Source organism: Oxyura jamaicensis, chromosome 1 (assembly GCF_011077185.1).
Source record: "Oxyura jamaicensis isolate SHBP4307 breed ruddy duck chromosome 1, BPBGC_Ojam_1.0, whole genome shotgun sequence".
In the NCBI taxonomy this organism is placed as follows: Eukaryota; Metazoa; Chordata; class Aves; order Anseriformes; family Anatidae; genus Oxyura; species Oxyura jamaicensis.
Genome location: NC_048893.1, coordinates 198,535,113 through 198,560,715, shown reverse-complemented (window position 1 = coordinate 198,560,715; position 25,603 = coordinate 198,535,113). Strand labels below are relative to the sequence as shown.

At 37.6% G+C, this 25,603-nt stretch overlaps 1 protein-coding gene across 6 annotated transcripts in view; it reads left to right on the top strand.

Annotated features, from left to right (window-relative positions):
• PICALM (phosphatidylinositol binding clathrin assembly protein) overlaps positions 1-25,603 on the top strand; it is a 64,219-nt gene that overhangs the window by 26,979 nt on the left and 11,637 nt on the right. For 3 of the 6 annotated variants that reach the window (XM_035329829.1, XM_035329820.1, XM_035329838.1), the window contains exons 2-17: positions 718-860; positions 2,948-3,023; positions 4,304-4,406; positions 6,548-6,641; positions 7,142-7,253; positions 8,419-8,525; positions 9,603-9,644; positions 10,344-10,429; positions 11,472-11,595; positions 11,982-12,118; positions 14,241-14,341; positions 19,259-19,408; positions 21,284-21,364; positions 23,832-23,939; positions 24,823-24,954; positions 25,044-25,074. In XM_035329829.1, coding sequence (XP_035185720.1) covers positions 718-860; positions 2,948-3,023; positions 4,304-4,406; positions 6,548-6,641; positions 7,142-7,253; positions 8,419-8,525; positions 9,603-9,644; positions 10,344-10,429; positions 11,472-11,595; positions 11,982-12,118; positions 14,241-14,341; positions 19,259-19,408; positions 21,284-21,364; positions 23,832-23,939; positions 24,823-24,954; positions 25,044-25,074 — 1,627 coding nt within the window. The remainder of the gene's footprint in view (positions 1-717; positions 861-2,947; positions 3,024-4,303; positions 4,407-6,547; positions 6,642-7,141; positions 7,254-8,418; positions 8,526-9,602; positions 9,645-10,343; positions 10,430-11,471; positions 11,596-11,981; positions 12,119-14,240; positions 14,342-19,258; positions 19,409-21,283; positions 21,365-23,831; positions 23,940-24,822; positions 24,955-25,043; positions 25,075-25,603) is intronic. The other 3 variants (XM_035329866.1, XM_035329854.1, XM_035329846.1) reach the window with 2 other exon arrangements.

Below are 25,603 nucleotides of genomic sequence, written 5' to 3'. Positions count from 1 at the left end.
CACTTTTTTAAACACCAGTTTGAAGATTCACTCGGTCTTGTCTATAGGAAGTCCACGCAGAATAAAAATTGGATAACCTTGTTTCAGCTAGCCAGCCTTGGTGCTCCTAACCATGGTTTGGTAAGAACCAACCATGTTTTAACTAAATTAACCTGCCAGCTTCTGGCATTATAGCTAGAGGTGTGTTCTTTGACACTTCCTCTGTTGCCCTTTTGAAGGTGTTGATTGCACTGTATCAAGACTAAGCAGTCTGAATTTTTTATTGTTCAGAAGATTTTACTGGCCCATTTGGAAGCCAAAAGTCTGAGGTTTCATACTTAAAATTAATTCTAGTCTTCCAGCAAAGCTTCATTAAATAGTAGCAAGTAAGAATTCTTTTGCTCTTTAAAGTGTTGGATATTTGAAGCTGGGAGTTGTTAGCAGAGGTAGTGTAAAATTATTTTGGTGCTTCTGTTCCAGGACCTTGTAAGGCAACTGCAAGAAAACAAAGGAGGACTGGAAATCTTGGCAGTGAGGAAAGTGAAGTTTATCTTATGAGGTTCTGGTGGACCAGAGACATGATGCTTTTCAAGAAATTATTCATTTCCCTGGAAAGCCCCACCATTTTTGTTGGAAATATTCATTTATAAAACTAGTGTACTGATTTTTTTGGATGTCACTGATCTTCCGCCATAGAACATGCAATAATGATTAAAAAAAAAAATACCTGTTTTGCAGATTTAATCCAGTGCACAAATGAGATGAATGTGAACATCCCACAGCTGGCGGACAGTTTGTTTGAAAGAACGACCAACAGTAGCTGGGTAGTGGTCTTCAAATCTCTCATCACAACCCATCATCTAATGGTGTATGGAAATGAGGTAATACAGAAAACGGTATTTTTCTGAGAACAATTACAAGACTTCATTCCTATAAATGTCAGCTGAATTCTTCCACTGGTTATCTTTGAAAGAAAATCTTTATTTTAGCCTTTTTGTGTCCAACTTTGCATGGACGTAAGATTTATTGTATTTGTGTGCTTAGTTTTTTCTGCTTTGAAGTTTGTAGTGCTTTTCCCAAATGCAGATCTGAATGCTGCAGGTACCTTTTCCTGTAGTGTTATAATAGTTAATTAAAACTCAACTCCAAACAGATTTCTGCCATCGCCCCCCCCAGCCTTTTGCAGTGAATGGAACTTCATGCCTGTGAGCTGGTTTTGAGCATGAACATCACAGTAACACCAAATCCTGTGGAACAATTAAACAAATGAATAAAACCCCAATTTAAACAAAAAGCAGTAAGTTTGTTTTGCTCCACAACATGAATTCCTACGGGGCTTTAATTTCCAAGATGCCAAGCATAGCAGCTGCTCGGATTTTCTGTGTTTAAAAAACAGCAAAGCTTTTCTGTACTTTTCAGGCTTTATTAGAAAGTATTTGCAAACATTGCTTGTTACTGCAAACAGTATAATATAAGCTATGTGAAGTTTGGAGTTGAGGGATAGCTTTAGAAAATTACAGGTAGAATTCTGTAGAGAGGACCAAACCTTTTAATTTCAGTTTGCGTTCAGCATCTTGTATTTCATGTGCCTGGGTTGTGAGGTTTAAATTTTTTTAAAAAAAGTCTGCGTAAATATGTACCAAAATATAAGCATTTACACACACGCACAGCTTTCACTTGCAGGTTAGCTGCAGAGCATTTTTGGTCTTGGTGAAACACATTGGATCTATCCTTTGAAGCTAAGTAAGCCACAAGAGGGCAAACTTTTCATGTTGACATTAAGCATTGTTGGGCTAATTGATACTTTCCAAAATAGCCTCTACGCTTTTGCTGTGCTTGCGCTTTTTGATATAAGTTTTAAACTGATACCGATGCACTTTACAGTAATTAAAGGGTTTCATAGAACCACTGTCTGAAATGCTTAAAATTTTAAGAACAAAACTGCCAAAGTTGGATTGACAAACGTGTTCCAGAAATTACAAGGACGAGTGCTGCTCAAGATTAATCTTTTCACAGCTAGAAATAGTACTTGAACAATAAACTAGGAAATCATTGAATGCTGATGAAAATATCTAAAAGGTGATCAAGAATCTGTAAATCCCTCTGTAAAAGTTGAGAAGTGTTTGGTCCTCCAGCTTTCACTTAATTCATTTATGGCTGAGTACTGAGTGCATTACCCTCCTCTAGTCTATTATCTATTTATGCTAATGAAAATAATTTAGTACGTGTTACCCTAATCAGAACTGTTTTTCCTCAGTGAAAATGTTATTACAAGTGAATGATTGTCTGGATTATATTTGTAGCCACTCCCTAGAGAGTGTTTCATAAAATGATTTTTCCTGCTAGCCGAAGATGTGCTGCCAGTGATCTGAAATGTCTTGAAAAGATGTTTCTAAAAGATGTTTCACATCATTCGTTTTGTGAAACAGTTTGGAATTACGTGTAACTAACCTGAGAGGTACTAAGCATGGTACTATAATGTTTTATATGGGTTATTATGTTTATTTAATGCTTAATTTATAAGCAAATAAACCTCTGTTACCTTATTTACATACTTAAGCTAAGTACTATTAAAATTACATGCTGAGTAAAGATTCCACGGCAGACTGGTAAAATTAAATTCACTGTTTTAAAATTGAAATTAGTAAAACATCTTTGAGTGTACAGAATGATGATCTGGGGGGATTTTTTAGAAGCTTCCTGCATGGTATTCTGGCTTAAAATAAACAGTCTTTCAGTCAGTCCTTCATGCGATATCTGTGTCTTTAATTTACTCACAGATTTTTACTATTTTTACATATCAAACTCAGCAAATTCCGCTGAGTTTTTGTAATAGTTCCCAGGTTTGAAATAAATCCTAAGACCTAAAAGCTACATTTTATAACCTGGACAACAAGAGTTTCTACTGCTGTTACCTCAGTTCCACTGGCATTATAGTAAATGAATTCAAATTTTTCCTTTCATCTAGCGTTTTATCCAGTATCTGGCGTCCAGAAACACATTGTTTAATTTGAGCAATTTCCTAGACAAAAGCGGATTACAAGGTAAGGTATATCTTTCATTAAAAATTAGTGGTGTGCTGGCAGGCAGTAAATGCAACTCAGTAATTTTGATGGACCCTTGGCATTGAAGAAGTAATTTTTCTGTGCATTTTACCCCGGAGTGCATTTCTTAATTTAGAATGCTGTTGTAGCATACCAGAAGTTAGGTGCTGGAGGAATTTGTTGTGCCTTTTAGAAATAATTTCTATAAATGTTTCGAATGTCTTCCTCACATAGATCTGAATTAGTATTGCAATTTCTGAGAAGACTTCTCCATATGGAGAGGTGTATTTTGATTTGGAAGTTAAATTTCAAAATGTATCGTACGTGCATTGGATTCAGTATGTCAGCGAGACAAGAACTGCCGTCTTAAAATAAAAACAATAAAACAAGCAAAAACCCAACCTAATGTATTTCAGAATTGCTTAAAGACTATTCCATCCATTTTTGAGATGAATTAAATAGTCTTTAAATTCTTTAAATTCTCTGGGTAAATGAGTTTTTACGTGGTTCAGATTTATTAACTGGAATATTCTTCCAAACCGTTACACTACAGTTCAATGCAGTTCTGATCATAAGTGTGGCCGTCTTCCTCTTTTTTTTCCCCATGAGGTGTTTTTGCTTTCTGCATTGCTTTTTATATAGCTGGTTGTAATTTTGGCTGTGAGTGTCCTAACCCTGCTCTGTTGGGTGATTGCCTGGGGACGGCTGCCCTCGCAGGGATTGCCAAGGGTCTACCAAATTGCCTCATTTTATTGAGTCTCAATTTCCATGCTCCCAATTTAAATTGTGAACAGATTTTTTTTGGCCTGCATCCTTATGAAATATTTTGATAACTGTTAGTCTGTCAACACTGTCTTAATTTTAGTAAAATTTCTATCACGTTCTAATGTTTCCTACAATGCCTTCTTTAGTTTTCTTCAATCCATTTCTCTTGTGGAGTTGATGCAAACATCCTCATGAGTGCATCATGTATTCTTTATTTTGTAGCAATTTCACTCCTAATTTTAGGAAATTTGCATAAAAATACTCTGTTTTGCTTTTGAAAGTCATTTCCTTAGGAAGTGAAGTGTAAACTTCTACATCGTTTGGTTCTTCTACACGTTTGCAGTATTGTCTGAATGCAAGGACATTCACAATTCTTGGTAACACAGACTAATCTGGCAAAACCAGGCAGAAATATAATGAAGCTGTCTTGTGTTAGTATCTTGAACTTTTAGAGTAAGGTTTTTGTTCTTTAATTGACTAGGTAAGTAATAAGCTTCTGAAACTTCTTTTTTCAGGGTATGACATGTCAACATTTATCAGGCGGTATAGCAGGTATCTGAATGAAAAGGCAGTTTCCTATAGACAGGTGGCTTTTGACTTCACAAAAGTAAAAAGAGGGTAAGAACTGCTTTTTGGTTTGCTTATCTTGAGGTTTTGTCTTACATAAATAAAGCTGAAATATGTTGGTTAGAGCTTAGTGCTGTATGCGTAAAACTATTTGTGAAATTACACGGTAACATCTGTTTTCCTCACTTAGATATGCCCCATAACACACACACTCAACTTTCTAGTACTATATGTTGCCAGAATATTTGACTTCAATTATTGCAATTTTACTTCTTGTAAACTTTGAGTTTAATATATAGAAATGAAAAACAGTGTGCATCAAAGTATATTAAGGAAAGTGGGTGAATTTTCTGTGGTACATCACAAAGTTGCTTTACCTTGCATGCAGTATATGGGACTGCAGCTTACTTGTGCATCTAGCTCTGTATTTAAATGACATGTATTTAGTGAAACAATACCTTGGGTTTCCTGGTGTGTCTCTGTTCTTCGCACAGCAATTTTGGGGCAAGTTGATTGCCTTTGTAAAGGTAGTGCAGCTCATACTTTTGAGAGGACATTTTGGCAGTTTCTTTTTGTCTACCTGAATTAAAAATTTCCCTTGAAAGTGAGCTCCTTCAAGAGGAATTGGTTATTTGGAACTAGGTACCTGTTTTGTATGCAAAATAACAATGCAGAGCACCAGTAATTGGATAACTTGTGTGTTATTATTAATCAGGAGATGTTCTTCATGAGAGGCCAGAGAGGGTGTACCGATCATGGCTAAAAGTCCTTCTTTGTTCATTATCTCTGTAAGCAGTGCTTTTTAAAGTTTTAAAAACGGTTTTACATTTGGACATTCTTATCATCTATAGACAGGATAATTTAGTGTTGCTAAAATCTTGATTCACCCACAAAATTTAATTTCAAATTAAGTAGGGGGTTAATCATAGCATTGTGCAATCTGCCACTGTCTTGCAGCAGTGGAAGTGGCCTGAGAACACTGTCAAAATCCATTGCTAATACTGTAGAGCCCATTTTGTTTTAAACTGTAGTGATAAAGTAAAAAGGGAATACTTGGATTCCTTTTGCTCTTTCTGCCTTCAGAGATGGTTGGAGTCCCTACAGCACCACACTCTTAACCTCACAGCAGGTCAGGTAGCTGCAGACCCACCAGAGGTGCACACTTGTTTCATAGTCAAGATGTTTTAGGCCTAAGAGGTGAATTATTTAGCCCCCAGCATGTGCTTGGAGGTTCTTCCACGAGCTAGGAGAAATACCTGTTCTGGGAACAGCGTTCTGTTGGTTCCACACCTCAGTTTTTTCCAGGGCACTGCACCCATGCCCTGTCACACTGGGCTTGTTGCAGTTGCTGTTGGCTGTCAGGAGGGAATAAACTGCTCGAGCAGAAAGCTGACCACAGCCAGCTGCCTGTTGCCTTCCAGGTTGGAGGACAGCCACAGCCTTTCTGTGCAGATGCACAGACTTGCACTTCCAGGAAACCTTTGGTTTGCTGTGCGCATGCAGATGGGCAGTAAGGCTGGCTGATTTGTCTTACAGGCAGCAGTTGTTTCTGGTCACTGAGGTGATTTAACCTCTTCCTTGGCTGTTGCTTTTCTTGGATATTTAATAGTAATTTCATCCATTTTTTTTCAAATAGACAGCAAAATAACACTTGGTCTGTCCTGAGCAATTAAACAACCATTGGTGGTTCACCATGAAAAGGAATTGTCGTGTAATCTCTATAACCTTTCTGGAAAAGCTTGAAAAGCATACTATTGAGCTTGTTTTTTCATTCTTATTGCTTTCAGTCAGAAAGAAAATAATCTAGAGTGACATGAAACAACCACGTTATTGGGAAAAGCATAGGTAAAAATGTGCTTCAGGAAAAAAAGAAAACAACCTTGGGAGTGTTTTCTTGGTTACCTGATGCGTCATAACTGCTATATTTCTAAGCAATATCAGTTTCATTCCCTGAGAATAAATATTCATTTTGGAGTCATGTTTTGGCCAAATAAAAATTGCTGCTTTTGTGCGCTGCAGTTATTACAGCTGTATTGGCCAGACAGCATTTTTAAACATCAAAATGCCTGCTTTGTGTGGCCATATGAATTTAAATGTTCTCACTGACCTGTTTTATTTTCTGCATTCCGTTTCTCGCTAACAGTTGCCTTCAAAATTAACTTGAAGGATTTTCTTTTGTTCTGTGCAAACAGGGCTGACGGAGTGATGAGAACAATGAGCACAGAAAAACTCCTAAAAACTGTACCAATTATACAAAATCAAATGGATGCACTTCTTGACTTCAACGTAAGTTTAGCAGTGTGTACACATCAAACACGCTATTGACTATGGTACAACATCTACAAGCTTGTAGAATAGGTTAAGATTAAAGGTCTTGAACCTGGTTCCATGTTCTTCCTTTTTGTTCAAAGCAAAATGCATTTTGTTCCTTGATACACCCCAAGAAACCAGAAAAAAAATGTGATGCTCACTGGAGAGAATGCTTCATACTAAATCAGTGCTAATTGTGCACATTGTATAGTAATTTTATTCATGTAAAAGTTGATGACTTCTGCGCTCTCTTCAGTTCTGTTACTTATTGTTAACATTAGTTAACACAGATGTTTATCAAAATGATTGAATTTATTGTCTGCCGAGGGATCCTGTATTGATTTACTGCTTACCTTCCAGTAACATCCAATGAGATGATCGGAAAGCATGCTTTGGGACAGACTGCTGAAGTTCAACTCTAAGTTTCCCTATAAGGGATCAATTCAGTTAAATTAACTTTTTTCTGATCTTCCTAGGTCAATAGCAATGAACTTACAAATGGTGTAATTAACGCTGCCTTCATGCTTCTCTTCAAAGATGCCATTAGACTGTTTGCTGCATATAACGAAGGGATTATTAACCTCTTGGGTAAATATAACTGCTTTCTGCAATGCTGCATTTTGGGGAGGGAGCTCAGTAAACAATTGCAAACATCTGCTCTTTTTTTGAGAAAATGAAATGGTAATATTACTGTGTTTACAATAATACTGTTTTTCCCAAGTCAGATTTATTTCCAAGGATTTTCTGTCTGGTTGCATTTTTCACTGCATTGTATATAGGGATCAGTACATTTTTGAAAGCAAAGCCAATTCAAGATTTTCTCATTTTGTTTTCCTGTAGTGTTTCGTTTCTCGTTGAACTGCTTTGCAAATATGAACTATAATACCGATTCTTTTTTTTTTTTTAAGAAAGAAGAAACAATCACATTTTGTTTGTTGATAAATGGAGTAGGTTACTGTCAGTTACCAGTTTGCAGCCACAGTATCAATGATTGATTGAGTGGTTTTGAAGCTTTAATGTTGGTTGTTTTAAGTAACTGGTTGGCTATGTTTCTAGAGCATAGATTGTGTTTTAAGGGAAGTTATAATTTCCCACATCAGGTCTTTTCACTTGTACACGCTGCAGATACAGGGGAGACAAAGTCTAGAAATAGATAAGCTGAAAGTAGCCTGATGATATGCCTGATTTTAGTTGTATTTTGGATCAAGCTATCTGATTGCTGCTATTACTAGTGCTGGCAAAATGGGAAGTAAAATCCAGAATTAGTCAATGAAGGACAGATACATTTAGAGTCCCTGTCAAGTTGTTTTCCCTTAGTGATAAGAACTTGGATAAAGTTGCTTTGATTGATGTTTTGAATGAAGCCCCGTATAGAAACAGGCCTGAAAGCACTATTTCAAGAAGGTGGGGTAGAACCTCCCACTTCTAGCACCAGTGTTTTGCAATCTGTTGCATCTCGTTGTAGGCCACGCTATAAAAAGAGGCATCAGTCTTGCAGAAAATACCACAATCTTGCCTGATAGCTGGCTACTGAAATAGTGTAGACTTGTGACTGTCAGATCATAAACTTTTTTAATGAGGAGGATGAATTTACATTTCTTTGGGTGACCTATTCTTAGGCTTGACAGTCCTCTTCAGGGTCTGCAGGCATTTTCTCTTTGCCTTATTTTATTTGCTTTTACTTTTGAAATACACACAGGAACATTGCAGGATGCTCGTATTTATTTAATGCAAATATTCTTACTGTTTGTAGAAAAATACTTTGATATGAAAAAGAACCAGTGCAAAGAAGGTCTTGATATATATAAGAAGTTCCTCACTAGAATGACACGGATCTCGGAGTTCCTCAAAGTTGCAGAGGTAAACCTCAGTGACTGAGTCCTCTAGTTGAAATAGGAAAGTGCTTATTTTCTTGTAAAGCAGATACTGCTTCCTTTCAGCCTGTCTGGTTTCATTTCCATCAAAGTGTCATCTTGTCAGTCTCTTTCCTTGTGATCAGTTCATTTGAGGGACTGTGTTGAAAAACCTGACTACAAAATGCTTTTATATTTATACATCCTCCTTAAGCGAAAGATAAACCACTGTTTTAAAACTTCCTCGGTTACGTAACATTGTTAGCAGTCCTTGAAAAGAGCCTTGCTGTAAACAAGGTGATCTGCTACTTTCTATGTATTCTAGTTTGCAACCCACAATTCTGTCATGTTAAGTTTTAGATGCAATAACAGCTCAACAAATAAGAAATTGAGATAAGTAGGTGAACCTGTGATCTTTTAAAGATCTTTTGACTAACTCCTATAGGCATGCTCATAGAAGAAAAACGTGTTTAATGTATTTATTCTGTTGCGTTTTGAAGCGTTGTTGCATGTCCTAGTATTAAGAAATTTTCCAGTTGAGCTGTGCTGCTGCTCTTGCTTTACTTTTCTTTACTATTCATAACTTTTTTTTTTTTTTTGCAAAACTCTCAACAGTAAAGCTTGTTTTTTGTTTTCAGTTGTGTGTTCAGTTTCTTCTGTAACAGAGTACATACTGCAGCAGAATGTTCTGTTGGTGCATTTTAGAAAACAGCATTAGTTAAATAAAGCTTCTTTAAAAAGGTTTGAAGGTGCTTTATTTTAGCACTTCCATCTCTGTATCAGTAGGTCTGAACTTGCTCCTGGGATAGGCAAAGTTCTCCAGCCTTACAATTCTAAAACACTCGATTCTCATTCTGTTTTGTTTCTAAGGTCACATCTGTTTAAAATCTCTGTAACGTGTGTGCATTTAACAAAAGAATTTACTATAACCAACCATTATAGAGTTCAGATGGTCAATATTTGCAACTTATCTGGACAGATTTATGCTTTTTACGTGATTCTGTCTTAACGTTGTTTGCTTTTTGAGCATCTCTGCCTGTAACAAATGCAAACAAGGTTCTAAAGCTCGTTTGTTTTATTACAGCAAGTTGGAATTGACAGAGGAGACATACCAGATCTTTCACAGGTAGATAAAGCTATTATGCATTTGTCAGTACATGTCTGTTTTGGGGTTGCATAATCAGAAGAATTTGGCATTATAGCGTTCACTTATGCTTTCTTGCATATGTTGTCACCGAGTTATTTCAAAGTTTGTGATTAAATCCAAACCCTGTCAGAGCCTGGCTTTCATATGCAGTGATCGTATTTTAAAACGTTACAGGCTGTTTATTTCGCACTCTAATTGAGTTTTGAGACAATGTAATTTTCATCATGCTTGATAACACAATTTGTCGCTGAGTTCACGTAATGAAGTTCTTACATGATGTTATGAGGCTACAATTTTTAGCAAGCTGGTTTTTGGCAACGTGCCCACTGAAATAATTTGTGAAGGTTTGCAGAGCATGCACATAAAAATGACTTTAGGTACAATTTCCCTCCTAAAGTCTCCAGAAATACAGACTGCTTCTGATTGTCTGTTTACTGTTTCCTAGCTGTTAATTTTTACATCTCTTGACATATTTCAGTACCTTACGGGTGAGTCATTATGACACAGAATAATGCAGTGACGAGACTAAATCACCTGATGCTTAAAGTAATTAAATATCAACTGGCTGCCAAGATGTGATAAAAGTATTTTGAGTTGTTACGAGTTGCCTTAGAGTTGTATTCTCTGATAGTCTTTTAGCTACTGACTTGCTTTGTTCCCTGTTGCATCTCTTTCCAGGCACCAAGTAGCCTTCTTGATGCTTTGGAGCAGCATTTAGCTTCTCTAGAAGGAAAGAAAATCAAAGATTCCACAGCTGCAAGCAGGTGCTTATGCCCTTGTCCTTTTTTTTTTCTTCTTTGTCAACAAAAGAACCTAAGGAACTGCGAAAACTTGCTGTAGAATCCCACGTGTAATAGTTAAATTTCCAACATCTCATCTTGAGCTATTGAAGAAACTCAAGTTAATAACTGAGACGCCTATAAGTTATGGAGCATATATTTATGAATGTCCTTAGGATTCCAGATGAGAAAGAGTCTTTCCTTTTTTGTCAGAAGCAAGAAAATGCTTCCAGAGGTCCTTAAATTAAAAATGGATGCTTGAAGTAATTGGGGATTAAAGCATTCATTAGTTTTTGAATGCTTGCTAAAAGACAAAGTACAATCTAGAGAAATCCTCTAGGCGACTAACTTGATAATGATTAAATAAAAAACCCTTAATACTGGAGGATGGGGGAAAAGACTTGCAAAATTAAACAGCATTTGGTTTTTCATGTTCAAAGAATAAGGCACTAACATTTTGCATGTTCTTGTTTATGGTGGTGACAATTTTAGGACTTTAGCACCTTTTTTCTTTAGCTTTTGTAGTGTTACTTTAGTCTGTTTTAGAAGTTTAGTATTTAACTTGAATCTTTTTGCATGCTCTTAAGCATGATAAATTGCAGACTTCATCTGGGTTTTACTAGTTGTACTGATGGTTTCTTAACTAAATCTGTTAAGTTAGCAACAGTTTGAATTGCAACCTAGTTCATCAGAGATTTCTGTGCATCTACACATAATGCTGTCTTAAGTCAATAGGGAAAGAGCAAAATCTTCAAATGAAGATTTCTGTGACGGAGTTTGGAGGGGAAACATTTAAGGAAACGAAACCCACGATCCGACATGTGAGAATAGAGTGATTTCTAGGCATTTTTATTTTGCAGGTTCATACAGTGAATCTTACTGAAACTGATGTGTTGTACAGTGATGTAACCAGTGTTTTAAAGAGTTTGAAAGGAGACTTTCAGGAGGGTGGATACAGGCAAAGTGTTCTTCAGATATCACGTGTCACCTATTAACAACCAGCTTTTCTCTGGTCCAATTACTTTAGGGCTACCACCCTTTCCAATGCAGTTTCTTCCCTTGCAAGCACCGGCCTGTCTCTGACAAAAGTTGATGAAAGGGAAAAACAAGCTGCATTAGAGGAGGAACAGGCTCGCTTGAAAGCTTTAAAGGTAGGCATACAGAACTTTTAACTGAAAACACTTCTGTGCTCTTACTGATAGCTTAAGGTTCTTGAGGGAGCAGAATGAAAAGCCAGTGTTGTTAATACTGAATGGGTGCTGGTGGCAAAGCACTGGAAGTAGACTCTTATACATACCCTGTACGACCTGTAAAGGCTTTGCTAAAGCAGTTTCTGAAGGATTTGGGGCACCACTGTCTTGTAACCATCTTAAGTAACTGACACGCTACTAATAGAATAATGGAATAATTAAGTGGAATAAATAAGTGGAATAATTAAAAAAAAAAAGCAATCTATAGATTTTGTTTTACTTACCTCTAAATTCATGTACACAAATGTTGTTTCTGGATTTCTTATGCCAGCTCACTTTCCCAACAGGAGCAACGTCTAAAAGAACTTGCAAAGAAACCTCATACCTCTTTAACAACTGCAGCTTCTCCCGTGTCGACTGCAGCAGGAAGCATCATGACTACACCAGCCATTGATATTTTTTCTACCCCTAGCTCTTCAAACAGGTATGCTTCAATGGTGTTGCTTCACTGTGAGATGGGGCGCAGCCAGGGTTTCCTCTAAACTTCGGAGGAGTGTACGTTGGAGAAGGTTGGTGGGGTGTAGAGCTCGTTAGTGACTGAAATGGTTTGTGTGTTCATGGGAAAATGACCTATTGCCACAAATAACAACGTAGAAATGTTTTTCATCCTCTGTTTGCAGAATAATTTCTGATAAGAACCAACTGCTGACAGCTCTTGTATTTGTAGTTAGGCAAGCAAGACAGTTGAAACTGTAAAATGCACATGCCCTGCCCCCAGAGAACCTTCCAAGTTATTTTAGGAAAAGTCAAATAAAAATTCAGTATGGGAGGTCTTAAAGATAACACAGAATTTAATGTTGCATTTCGATATCTTCAGAGTTGAGTTGTAACAAATGTTCTGGGTAGATTTTCAGAAAAAGGACAGCCTGAAACAGGGTTTGAAAGAAGAAAGGCAGGTTTTTACAGTCTTGAGTTGTCTCTGGAACATCTGTCTGTAAGGACTTGCAAAGATACTGCAGGAGTACTCACTGCCTGCTAATCCTCCTCTTTGACTAGCAGGAACTGTTGGTATGAGTAAGTGTGTGCACTTTATTCTCTAAAATACTTGTCAAATCAAATAGTAGCAGAGAGTACGCTGCTTCTATGAGTACGGAAGAAGGAAATAACTCTCCCAAGGCATATTTTTGCTTTGGATTTGAACCTAAACCTGAAGAAGAATTGCTTAGTTTCATTAGAACTCATGCAAGAATCTACTTGCCCCCTTTTGCTCTTTGCAGCTCTTTAAAAGGAGTCAGCACTTCTACAGCCTTCTGTCCCACTAGAAAACTATTGTAGGAAGTTAATTGACACCACATATGTAGCAAATAGCTGAGTCATGTATAAGGAGCTTGAGAATCTGTCAGTGTTTGTAACTGAAAGGTTTCCTTGATTTTTTTTAAATTGTTTTTTAGAGGCCAAAATATTTGAAATGGCAGTATGCTTTGAACTAGAAACTTTGAATGCCTGATTTTCCTTGGTACGTGGTCTGAAATATAGAAATATCTGGCTAGACGTGCTTCATGCTTCTAAATTCAGTTGCTGGCAGTACGGCTAATGAGCAAAGAACAGATTTTACAACAGAAGCTGCCATGAAGTGGGTTTGTTGGATTGTAAGTTCAGTTGCTTGCTACTAGATGGAATGTTTCCCATTGAGTTGTTGACCAGAACGAGTTTTACTTGAAAATGATCTTAACGCTCCTGCTCACTTAACAGGGCTGTGCCAGACCATGCTACTTCTTAATAGAAGCAGTGGTGGCAAAATGTGATTTTGATCACTGTTGAAGTGAAATAGTAAGAACTGAATGATGCAAGGAATTGGGTCAGAAGAAGAGATAAAGGTCTAGGATGTCCCTTCTAGCACTTAAACTCTGCCAGTCTCATTCCAAAAGAACCTTGAAGGCCACAGTTACTCAGTTTCTGTCCATAGCCAAGTGTGCAGATGTTGGTTTGTGCCGAAAAGTTCCAGGTGAACACCAGTGCTCCATATCTTTTTTTAGGAAGAATTTAATTTTGAAATTAACTCTTTGCTGGAGGATGATTTTATTGTGCCTGTTACTCTTGAAGTCATTGCAAGAGTTGTATTTAAGACTTCACTCTTCATGTCTATAGGATGTTCTTGGATCTTAGTTTGGTTTAGATCTGAGTGGATAGATCTGATAGATTGTGGAATTTTAGGTGTAACTTTTCGATGGCGCAACCCATTAAAGTAAGTTCCATCAGCCTGATTTTACACTGTGGGGCTTTCACAAGATGACGGAAAAAGTTGCTGAAGATTACTGAACTTAAAAGTTACAGCCATGGTGTTAGACTGTGAGGAAGATGAGAAGGCTGGTTATCTTTGTCTTGGCTTTGACAAAAGTCACTTGGTATAACGGAACTTCCTATATTAATACTTTCCTACAAAACTGAAAATGTGAAATTCAGCAGGCTTTATGATTTTGGCTTAGTTGCATCTGTTTTGTAACAGCCAGTTTGTAACAAAGCTTCACTGTTGGCAATTGTTAGTGTTTGCCTTGTATTGAAAACTGCGGTGCGGTTCAAACAGTTGTATTAATTTGTCGTTGTAGCACTTCAAAACTGCCAAATGATCTGCTTGATTTGCAGCCAACGTTTCATCCATCTGTACATCCAATATCTGCTGCTCCACAAGTAGGAAGTACCTGGGGAGGTAAGAATTCTGACTCAGATTAAGGTTCTAATTGCTGTGGCAAGATTCCTGTGAAATGTTTCCCTAGTCTGTGGGCTGTTTCTTGAGGAAAAACTTGTGAAGAGAACTTGCAAAGACAAGCTAGAAATGGATGAAAGGAGCAGGGGAAAAGTCAGATCCAGGTACAGATTAAAGCAATGTAGAAGCATGTGGTGATCACAAACAATCTTGACATAAGAGTTGTTAATAAAAACGTTCCTTTAGTTCCAGCTGAGTCAGCCTTATAACTGCTGTCTTCAGGGGTCACACAGCAAGCTGCAGAAGCTTAGCTGTGAGAAGTCATTTCTGTGAAGATATCTGTCAGATACTGAACCGTATCATGTACTGGACTCTAATATGCAAGTTTTCAAATACGTTTTAAATGGTGTGAAGTTAAATCAATTTTGCAAGTGATAATAGGGAAGAATTTAGATGAGGCAATAGTGAGACAAATGTGTATAAAAAGCAAGAAAATCCAAAGCAGTTTTTGAAAACAAACAAAGCACTTCTTTGAAATGCAGCAGAAAACTTGTATTTAACTACAAAAGCAAATCAGCTGTGGCTAAAGCAAAGATCCAGCCAAAGCTTTTTTCTTTTTTTTTTTTTTTTTTTAACTGAAGAGCTAAATTATGAAAGGGAATCTCTTCAGTTCATTTCAGAACATGCAGATTGTCATTCTGCCCTGTTGCTGTGATGGACTGAATGAGATGTTAGAGGATCTTACTGATCCAGGCATGCCCTTAAACCAGGGAGGCAAGGCAGGAGTATTCTAGAAAAGTCATGAGTGTTATTTCAAGATCAGTTAATCTTAAGGCATTTGGTCAAAGCTACTGCCATTCTTTGCTGCTTTGCAATGTTACAGAATGCTTCCTGTGTAGGTACCACATGCTGGTTGTTTGCGTTGTTGGTTATACTGGTGGAGGATTAAAAATCTCTTACAAGATGTTTCTTTTTACCTTTCTACATAAATGACGCTTAGTTCCAGAGTTTACTGTTTTATTCTGTGGCCATTTCCAGATAAACATTTTAACAAGCATCTGATTTATAACAAATTTCTTTTATGGTGTGGAAAAAAAAAACAGTGGGAGGTGCTGCTTCGGAAAGCTTTAGAGGCACTGGAAAATACTATTCTGAAACTTTACATCACAATTTCTTTTTGAGCTATAGCTTTCCCAAAGCATCTTTCCAGTTAACTAACTTATTTTCATAACAAACAGTGTATGTATTCTACTTTCCTGTTTACTTTTGTTGTGTGCTTCATGTCTTGTATCTTCTTGTGCTGGTCTGCAAGGAAATAACACATGATTTTGGGTGATGGAAGCACTAGTAATATACGCACTAGCTTCAAAAAAAAATCACAGCTTTACTTCAGTTTGGCTGAGCAGAGCATCTTTTGAGAAAGATGCAGTGGGGAGCATATCAAGTTATGCATACAACTTTCAGTGCTTATTAAGCTTCCAGTTAGAAGTGGAGAAAAATGTTTTGGCTCATCTTGTTTGCTTTTGGGAGTACCTTCTGTTTCAGCTTGTCCTAATTATCTCATGGGTGGAAATTAGACAGGGAAGTTACCTTCCTCATGAAGACCATTCACAATCTATTTTTTTATTATTTTTATTATTTTTGGTATTAACAACCTGAAATAGAGCCTGGAAGTCTGCTTAATGTTGTGTGTTATTCCTGGTAAGAATCTTCAGCAATAGCCATTGATAATCTGCTTACTAACGACACGTTTTTAAATACTTTGAAGATTAAATTACAGATTGTCTGCTGAAGTTTTAGGTCAGAACTCTGAGATCACCAGGGTTTTTTTGTTAGCTTTCATTAAAAGAAAACGAATCTATGTGGCTTTACAGACATGAACCCTCACTTCACATAGGCGAGGTAGGTAAGAAGTGCTTTCCACGTTTTACAGATGGGGAAATCTGAGCAGTTAACTGACTTGCCTGAAGTCATACGGCCAGTCAGTGGCAGAGCCAAGAATGGAACCTGAACTATTTCCAGTCCTGTGCTCTAACCACTGCACAGCATCCCTCCCTTAGGTAATTTTCTGACATGATGGTGTTTGTATTTGGTGTACGTGGTGACTTTGAGAAGACTACCAGACCAGGTGCAGATGGACTAGAGTCAGTTACAGATTGTGACTTCCATGCAGCAACTCTTAGGTATGTAATAAAAGGATAAACTATTACAGAGGCATTATATTTGGGTTGCTGCCTTTCATTGTCATCCTGAAAAAGCGTTAAAGCTAATAACGAGGTTAAAAACTCCCAAAGAATAGCTTCTGTAATCACATTTTCAGTTTTCTTTTTTCAAATTGTAAGAGATGCCACTGAAAAACTTTTGTCATTCTTATCTCGGGTAAGATACTTTTAGCTGGATAACTTAAAGATAGAAGTTGGCCAGATCTAGATTACTTCTTTTAAACGCACCTGAATCACTAATGCCTCCAGATAGCCTGAAGGTGTGGAGTGGTTCCCTTGACACAAGCAGATGCCATGTGTATTCAAGGATGAAATTAGGCTCTAGAAATGTTTAGGTGTTGCTGTCAGGAGAGACAGCATTGTATTTTTAATTTGAATATGCTGGGATGTGAATTACCCCAACCTAATTAATTTTCAATTACCTTTGTCACAGGCATTGGCAGGTTTTGAGACTTGAACACGCTGGCTAGAGCTAGAATGAGACAGACCAGCAAAGAATCTAAAACCAGGTTACATTTCTGAGAAAATCCTGATCATATCAAGTTGCATTGCATGGTCTTGCTAGCCAAACCATGAATTTATAGGCAGTCTTGGCATTTGGGAACAGAAGGTGGTATTTAACAGTTTTCCTATTTTGTCCATGTTTAATTTCAGTGGATAGTAGATACAAACAGATACTGTAAACCAATATTAAAAAAAACAAAACAACAACAACAAAAAAACACTACAAAGAGTAAAGGAAGTTTTTATCAGAGCTGTTTATTGGGATTGTTCAAAGACCATTCCAGCAGTATTTGTTCTGGTATACTTGCCAGTTATCAATTTGTGACTAAATTTAAGAAGCACAGCAAATGTATCAGTGTGGAAATAATCAGTTTGCTCTATCTGATCGGATTTTTTCCAGTTGCAAGGAGAACCAATAGGATCAGAAGGATGTGAAGCAGCAACAGAACAAGCGAGCAGGCGTTGATTACAGAATAATCTGATCTGTTTTATTGTGAGATCTGTTTGTTCTGCACATTCTGAAACAGCATTCGTAACAGACAGCAGTTATAAGTACCTGCAAGCAAGGATGGAGTTTCAGGTGTCTGACTAACTGGCATGTCCACAAGTACATTAAGTGGTAATATGGTTGTCTAAAATATGCGTAAGGCAGTAGAAGGCTTTGTGTTGTTGGTGTATATAACAAATACAATATTAGCTGATGGTGCTTATCCTTAACTCATCGTTGGGCACTGTGATTTTGATAACAATGATTTACAAAAAAAGTCTTTTAAGGTACTAATTCCTGTGATGTAGCCAGACACCTTGGGAGAAAAGTCAAGTCTTACTTGACATAGTAAGATGTCAGGCTTGCAGAAAAGGAAAGTATGTATTAAGCCTGCAAAAAAATAATGATTCAAAGACTTCATTTTCTTTAGCACTTACATATGACTGAAAGCTACATGATTCCAGGCTGTTTAGGATTTATAGTTAAGAATTGTGAAGGTCAGATTTGGGCAGAGAAAGTAACTTAGTTTGAAACTGCTGCCTACATCACTGTAGTATTTGCAAGAGTTGTGGGTAAGCTGTAATCTAACCAGGTTTGAAAGAAAAATGTGCCAAAACAGTGAAGAAATCTCTTGCTCAAGAAATCTCTTGCAGCTATTATTCCAACGTTTCTGTATGTGATTTTGTCTAGAAGAGTAAGCTGCAGTTCTAGGCAATGTGATAAAACAGTCATATGCAGGGCTAGATGCAATTCTTGCTGATCTCACCAGGGAGTTTTGGAGTTTTCCACCAAGGATTCATGTGCTTGGAAGCCAGACAGCTAAGCCTCACTTCTTTTTGTCAGTAAGTTATTTCACTCTAGCTGTGTTTCCTTTTCTTTTTATATGCTGGATCCTGGAACACTGTATCCGTCCTCAAGAAACCTCAAAACTCTCTTCTGTGTCTAGGAAGTCACTCACACAGATCTGTACTTCCCTTATTCCCGCTACTGTCCGTCGGTTTTTAGTAAGGAACTCTTCCCTTGACACTGCTCCTGCCTGTTGTCCCTCGAAGCAGAAGAGGTTTTTGTTTGCTCGCAGCTAATGGCTGTTGGCATTAAGGAACAGGCTTCTGCCCTGTGTGCCTACCTCAGTGCAGGTAAAGCTCTCAAGAATTACATGATGCCCAGTAACAAGAAATCCATAAACAAAGTTTAAAGATCAGGAGATGGAAAAGTGCAGGTTAACGGCTTCTGTGTTGGGACCTGGGGAATGTTCTTTATTTTGTTAAATCCATCTGTAAAATTGACTCCTTTCTTCCCATCTGGGCTCTGTTGTGGTAGGAGGCAGTCACTGCTGTGGAGAATTTGTTGCAGGTATCAGAGGGCATGACTGAGGCAGGCTAAAGCTGGTTGTAAACACAACCAAGTGAAGTAACATGCTAATTCTCCATGTAAAACTGTGGAAGAAGCACACCAGGATGGTATTAATTTATTTTAAAATCACATGAGTGGCTAATACGTGTAGTCTTTCTCTTGAGCAGGAAGTGGATAGTTCTGGACAACGTGAAAATCAGGTGATTAGCTAGGTCATCCCAAATTTAGAGATGTCCAGGAGAGAACTATACTCCCTGGCCTACTCTGAATTCTTACTCTCCTATCCCTAGGAAGCAACGTATAACTAAATCCATCTCCCTTTTCTTCTTTCTCTTGCTCTCTGGAATTGGACAGATCCTTTTTCTGCTACTGTTGATAATGTTGATGATGCCATTCCAAACCTAAATCCTTTCCTTACAAAAACTAACGATGCTGCTCATCTGTCTGTGTCTTCTGATGTTTCTACTTTCACCAGTAGGACACCCACACATGAAATGTTTGTTGGTAAAGTACCGTTTTAAACTAATTACCTGTTTCCTAAAATTTTAATAGTATTTTGGTTTCTAAAGTATATTTGTGGGGCTTTAGAGGAACTGAAAGCTGCTCATTTGGGGCTTTTGTGCTATGTTGGAACTTGATTTTATAGCTGTGCCATGAAAATAGCGTTAGTATCCTTGCTTGACTGCCTAAGTGGTTTTCTTCTTGATGTAAAGAAACTTGGTTAGAGTTAAAGCAGCTGCATTTCAGTATCATTCAACACAGTTTTTTATGCTTGGGAATTTTAAGGTAAAATGGTCTGTGTGCCTGAGAATTGAAAGGAAATGCTACTTTTCTGTTCCTCACATTGAAATATTCCTTATAAATATCCCCTTCAAAAAAAAAAAGAAAAAAAAAAAGTAAGCTCCTGTGTTTTTTCAGTTGTTTTGGCATTAACAAAACTGATAAAGCCCTGGGCATTTTGGTACATACTGTGCTCAAACTCTACCTACCAGGCAATTGACTAAGAACTCACCTTTTAAAAGCTATGAATAACTTAGTTCAGAGGTGATTCAATGTGCTGTCATACTAGAAATCCCTCTGCTATTTCTGTTGGTTCAGGTACCTAATAATTGATTCAGTTTTGAATTTTAGCTTTCTTAGTAAAGATCAGTTAGTTACATGTCAGTTCTGTTCTTAAGCAAGGTTTAGTTTAAGGACAGCCTCACTGAACCAACAAGGCTTTTTTTTTTCAAGTTGAACCCCACTAGAATAGTTCTCAGAAGAATCCAGGCTGTCTTTTAAGAGAGATTTGGTAGCTCTGACATTTGTTAACAGGGATAAAACAAAGGATTGCTTCAGAGATAGGCATACCACCAATGTTTTGCCTAGTTACCTGGCTCATCTTAGTGGGGACAGAAGGAGGAGCAAGTCTCTAGAGCAGAACTTGTGCTGTGAAACTCCTGTCTAGAATTCCCAGGGCAGGTTAGCTGGCTAAGGCAGGAGCTTACAGATACTCGAAGCTGTTACTCCTGCAGGATAACCTGGCCTGTTTCTAATCACTCTTTGCCATGCTTCCAAGAAAACGTGTATGGCTGCAGGCGGATGGAGAATGACTGTTTGAAGTACACCTTTTTCAGTAGGGTTGTTATTCCACCACATCCCGTGCATTTGTTCTGCAGCCATACAAAAAGCTGTGTCAGTGCAGGGCTGTCAGCAAGCAGCTGGGTGGGCTTTGGGGATAGTTTGGTGTCACATTCATCACACTCCAGCCCTGAAGTCACCGGAGATGGATGGCCTTGTGACACCACTTTCCCTTCCAGCATCTCATTCTGTAAAGTTGTATCTTGATCCAAAGTGTGACTTCCTGGCAGATAGACACAGCTTTAGTAGTGCTACACAGGCATGGTGCTACGTTAATGTGAACGTGGGTTTAAAATAATTTTTTCTGATTCTTTAGATCATTACAATCCATTTACTGAACTAAATCCCTTTGTGGCAACCAAATATGAATCCACTGTTGGGCTGTATCATTATACGTCAGGTATATTAAAAAAAAAATAAAAATGCCTTGAAGCTTTTACACTTGTTTTTTTCCAAGGGTGTAAAACATGGCATTTGCTTGAAAAGCAAAGCGAAATGTGTTTCTCCTAACATAGCTGTGATGTCGAAACAGTTCTTTACCCCTTTAGTATTATAGATAATGCAAACTTGTTTCTTGTATGTCTTGTGTGCATTAATTTCATTGTGTTATTTCTATGTTATTAGACTAAATGTGGGTTTATAGGCTAACCTGAAATTAAACTTTTGAATAGCGACTAGAGTGTATCTTGGTTCTCTTTCTGTAACTCTCCTTCTTCTCCTTTCCTGGCTTTCTCTCTTTTGTGTGCCATGCCTTATCAGACTCTTTTTGTGGTCCTCAAGCTTACCCTAATGCTTCTCATTTCCGCAATGAGCCTTCTTCTGTAGCTGGTCTATTTGGAGGTAGGTAATGGGATTCAGCCTCACCACGAGTACAGAAATTTGAATGTGTTGTGTGCCTAGAGCTAGTAGGTATTACGGGCTACAGAAGTGTGTTATTACTTTGCCTCCAACTTTGATTCATGTAGTAGTGCTTACGCTAGATGTGTTGTCACAAGTGGCATATCTATTTTCAGCTTGTGCTAAGTATTTAGTATCGGAAATGAGTATCTCCCCATTTCAGGATTTCCTGTAGTTCCCATGTTGCCACACACCACCTGAAAGGCTTCCACATTCTAAGTATCTTCTCATCGTTCTTAGCCTCACTGTTTTGAAGATGAAGGGACTGGGATGTTCTTGCTGCTTCTGCCACTTTGGTTGATTTAAGCAGTGCACTAAAACAAAGATTTGCAACAAAACATGCCAAAGGTATCTGCTGCATTAAATTACCGTCTAATCGCCTGTGCAGCTTTGTAATGTCAGCATAGTGACTCGACACTGATGCTATTTTAGGAATACCTTGCTGACAGTTGTTAACCAGGCTGCGGACTGTGACAGATAATCCATCTAAACCAGCTGGAAAGAGTGTTAACATGACTGCTACGCCAGGAATACCTCCAGTGAATGGTTTGTGGAGGAGTTAGTTCTGAAGCACATAAAGTAAATCGTTTTGTTTTACTGTCTTTAAATGGAAACCAGCTAGAGTCATTTAATGAAAGGGTAAATACTCCATGTCACTGTTTCCTTTGTTCCATATCCAAAAAAATAGAATAATTAGTTCCTGTCAAGTCCTGTTTTACTTTCTTAAAGGAGCTCAGTCTGGCCTTTGCACCTTTCTAATCATGTAGGTTAGACAACGTGCCCTGGACTGATGGTTCCTACCAGGAGTGGGATTAGATCTTTTCAGACCCTGACTCAATCAAGTCCTATGTAACATTTTGTCTTCTGGCTTAGCTTTATGTAGCTTGAAACATCCTAAAATGTGAGAGCAGGCAGTTTAGCTTGTACCACTTAAGCCCATTTTCTTAAAGAAAAATCAGAGCTATTTTAAGTACATTTTTTATCGGTACAGGCACGATTTTAAGAGTTGCAGGACATCCCATCAAAGGAATTCCTATCTGCAGTTCAGAGTCTCTGAAATGGCTTGTTACAACCTGACGGTATACTTGTCACAAAGATACTCATTTTGCTTTGTTGTTTATTTACCCTCTATCTTCTCCCACATTACTGCTTCCCTTGTGTTGCTGTATGCTGGCCAAAATTTTCCCTTGGATTTGTTTTTAATGTAAGTTGTATAAATTCTTAGCGGTGGATGCTTTTGACTTGTATGTTCCTTTAAGACAAATAAGAAGGAAAGGTGATCCAAATTGGTCTGTTCTGTGAAGCGTGTGTACAAGGATAGCACCACATAGTTATTAATCGGTAGGTGAAAGCTCACTTATTTCAGGAGAACAATAAGATGAAATGAGCTGTCACAGCACACTACATGAAATCTGACACATCAGTTCGTGGAGATGTTTTATTACCGAGCTATTTGTCACCCTTTCCCTTCATTTCTCTGTATCATCAAATTTTCTGTTAGAGAACAGAAAAGCTGGTATTCAGGATGGCATTGCATTTCTTGGTGCTTCTCATACAAAAGGAATAACTACTTCTGTAACTGCCTGCATGTCAAGGTGTAGAGGCACACACGTATACGTAGACTTGCATGTGTGCTGTACATAACATCGAAAATGTGATTTTAGAAACAGCTCAGTATTCACTTCCATATTATTGAGCCATCAACTTTATTTAATACTGCCCCAAAATCTCAATGCTTTGTGCTGCGATAAACTAAGTGTTGAAAAAAAATCCGTATTTGGAGAACGCTTAACAAGCAGACTGCATCTGCTTTACAGATGCACAAGAGGAGACAAAGTAATTAATGTGTTCTCAAATATAATTAAGCAAATGTTATAAAAATGTTAGTATTAGGAGCCTCTGACTGAGGGGTTACGAGTCTGGCATCTTGGGATAGTACGGACGTTGCTCAGGTTGTATCTGAGAGCAGCTCAACTAACACAAAAGATGGAGGGAGCAATCTGCGGGCAGCTCATCTTGAAACAAATTCTGCGTCCAGCCAGCTGCATTGCCTGCAAAAGCACAGTGATTCTTTCTTAATACATCTATTAGTAGTTTGTAAAAAATAGAAGGACGTTATAAATAGTGCAGAGATTTAGCAATGGCGAGAGGGTCTGCCATGCCCTGTCTGCCCTATGTTTTGAGAGAAGCTTTTTTTTATTATTATTTTAGGAATAACTTTAAACTGCTTTTAGCTCTTTCCCTATATACTTCTTGATGTCAGGGTATAATCTGGGTATTTGAGGTATTCCTAATCTTTCTGCAGTATTTACATAATCTACATGTTTGTTTGGCTTATCTTGCATAAGAAGGTAAATTTATGGGAAGCATACTTTACAAAAACATTAAACTTCCTTCTTTTTCCCCGCAGGGTTCACCCCATCCCCTGTTGCTCAACCGCAGCCATCAGCTGGCCTTAATGTTGACTTTGAGTCTGTGTTTGGAAACAAATCTTCTAATGTTGTCCTAGATTCTGGTGGTAAGACGTACTAAAATAGATGACATATGTCCTTTAACATTGTATTTATTCTTGAAGTATAAATCTCTTAATCTGTTTTTACCCATACTGCTGTGACAATGTTCCAGCTGAAAAAAAGAAAGCAGGCTTTAAAAGGTCAATAACAGCATTCTTCATCCAGCTCTTTCTTGGACAATCAAAAACTTTCTCCTTACGTGCTATTTCTGTATGCATTCTAATGAAATGTTTACATTTATTTCCTGCACTTCGCACTGTGAACAGCCTTTTTCATTTGTGTGTTGTCAACTTTAAGTTTGCACTTGGAGACCATGGTTGTTAGAAGCAGAGTTAATGTTGATTCTTGATTTAATGTGCAACACATTTTTTAACACTTATTTGCTGATGTATTGTATTTGGATGTGGAGATGATTTATCTTATATGATCATTTCCTGAAAATAATCAAAACAGTTGATTTGGATTGTAATCGTATGTTCTTTTGAGCATCTGGAAAGGAAATACTTTCTAGTCTTTTGACATTGGATGCTTTTGGTATTGGATTGGTTTTGGCCAAACCAGTGATCTGCTTAAAGCAGATACATATTTTTATAAGATTGGAATCTTTTAGATATTCTTAATTTTCTTTTACATTTTCACTGCTTTGTAGACATTGTGAATCCATTTCATGTAAAACAGATGTCACATAAGTTAAACCAGTAGAGTAAAATTTCTGTAGTAAATATCTCCTTTATCCATAGGCATAGTAGTCTTAAACTTCTTGTACTTCGTAGCATCACTAGGTTAAATTTTGTATTTTAGCCTTTTGTGTTGAACTTCCTGTCTACTTAACTGTACATTCACAGGAGGCCTGTGACTCAAATTGCTTATTTTGTTCATCATTCATAGGCTTTGATGAATTAGGTGGTCTCCTAAAACCAACAGTGGCCTCCCAAAACCAGAGTCTTCCAGTTGCCAAAGTACCACCTAACAAGTTAGTGTCAGATGATCTGGATTCATCTTTAGCCAACCTTGTAGGCAGTAAGTATTGAATGACTTACATATAAATGCTTATTTAATTCTTCTAAGTGAATGGAATTTCAATGGTGTCTTTTCCTACTTTGTGACAGATTTGGGCATTGGAAATGGAACTGCTAAAAAGTGAGTATGCCTAATCAGAAGTTGAGCATTTTGATTTTCTTGCTCGTGAGATTTCATGAAAGTACAGGTTCATACCTTTCCATAACAATATCATGTTAACCTTCAGAGCATGCTTGGGATAGTGCTTCATTTCTCATATGAGATACAATAAATTGTTGAAAGCTGGTTGAAGGTGATTGTAGGCTGAGTAGTAATGGCAGTGATGCTACCAGGCAAGGTGTCATCCTTTCTATGATTCCTTTCAGATTTTCCACATATTTGGGAAATGAATTGATCTAAATGTTGTAGTAGACCTTATAGATACTGTTTGATTCGAATGTGTGTAGAGCTGTATTAACGACTGTGAAACGAGAACCTCATACTTGACATTGACCTTCAGAGAAGAGAATTTCAAAGCAGGGCTTATTCTAGAATAGCTAATATGTGTTCTAGCAGCAGAGTTGAGAATGTGATCAGCAAATTTCAGACTTATTGGGGCATTCTATGCTGATTGTGAAATCATTTGAAAAATACAGTATGTAGTTGTTCT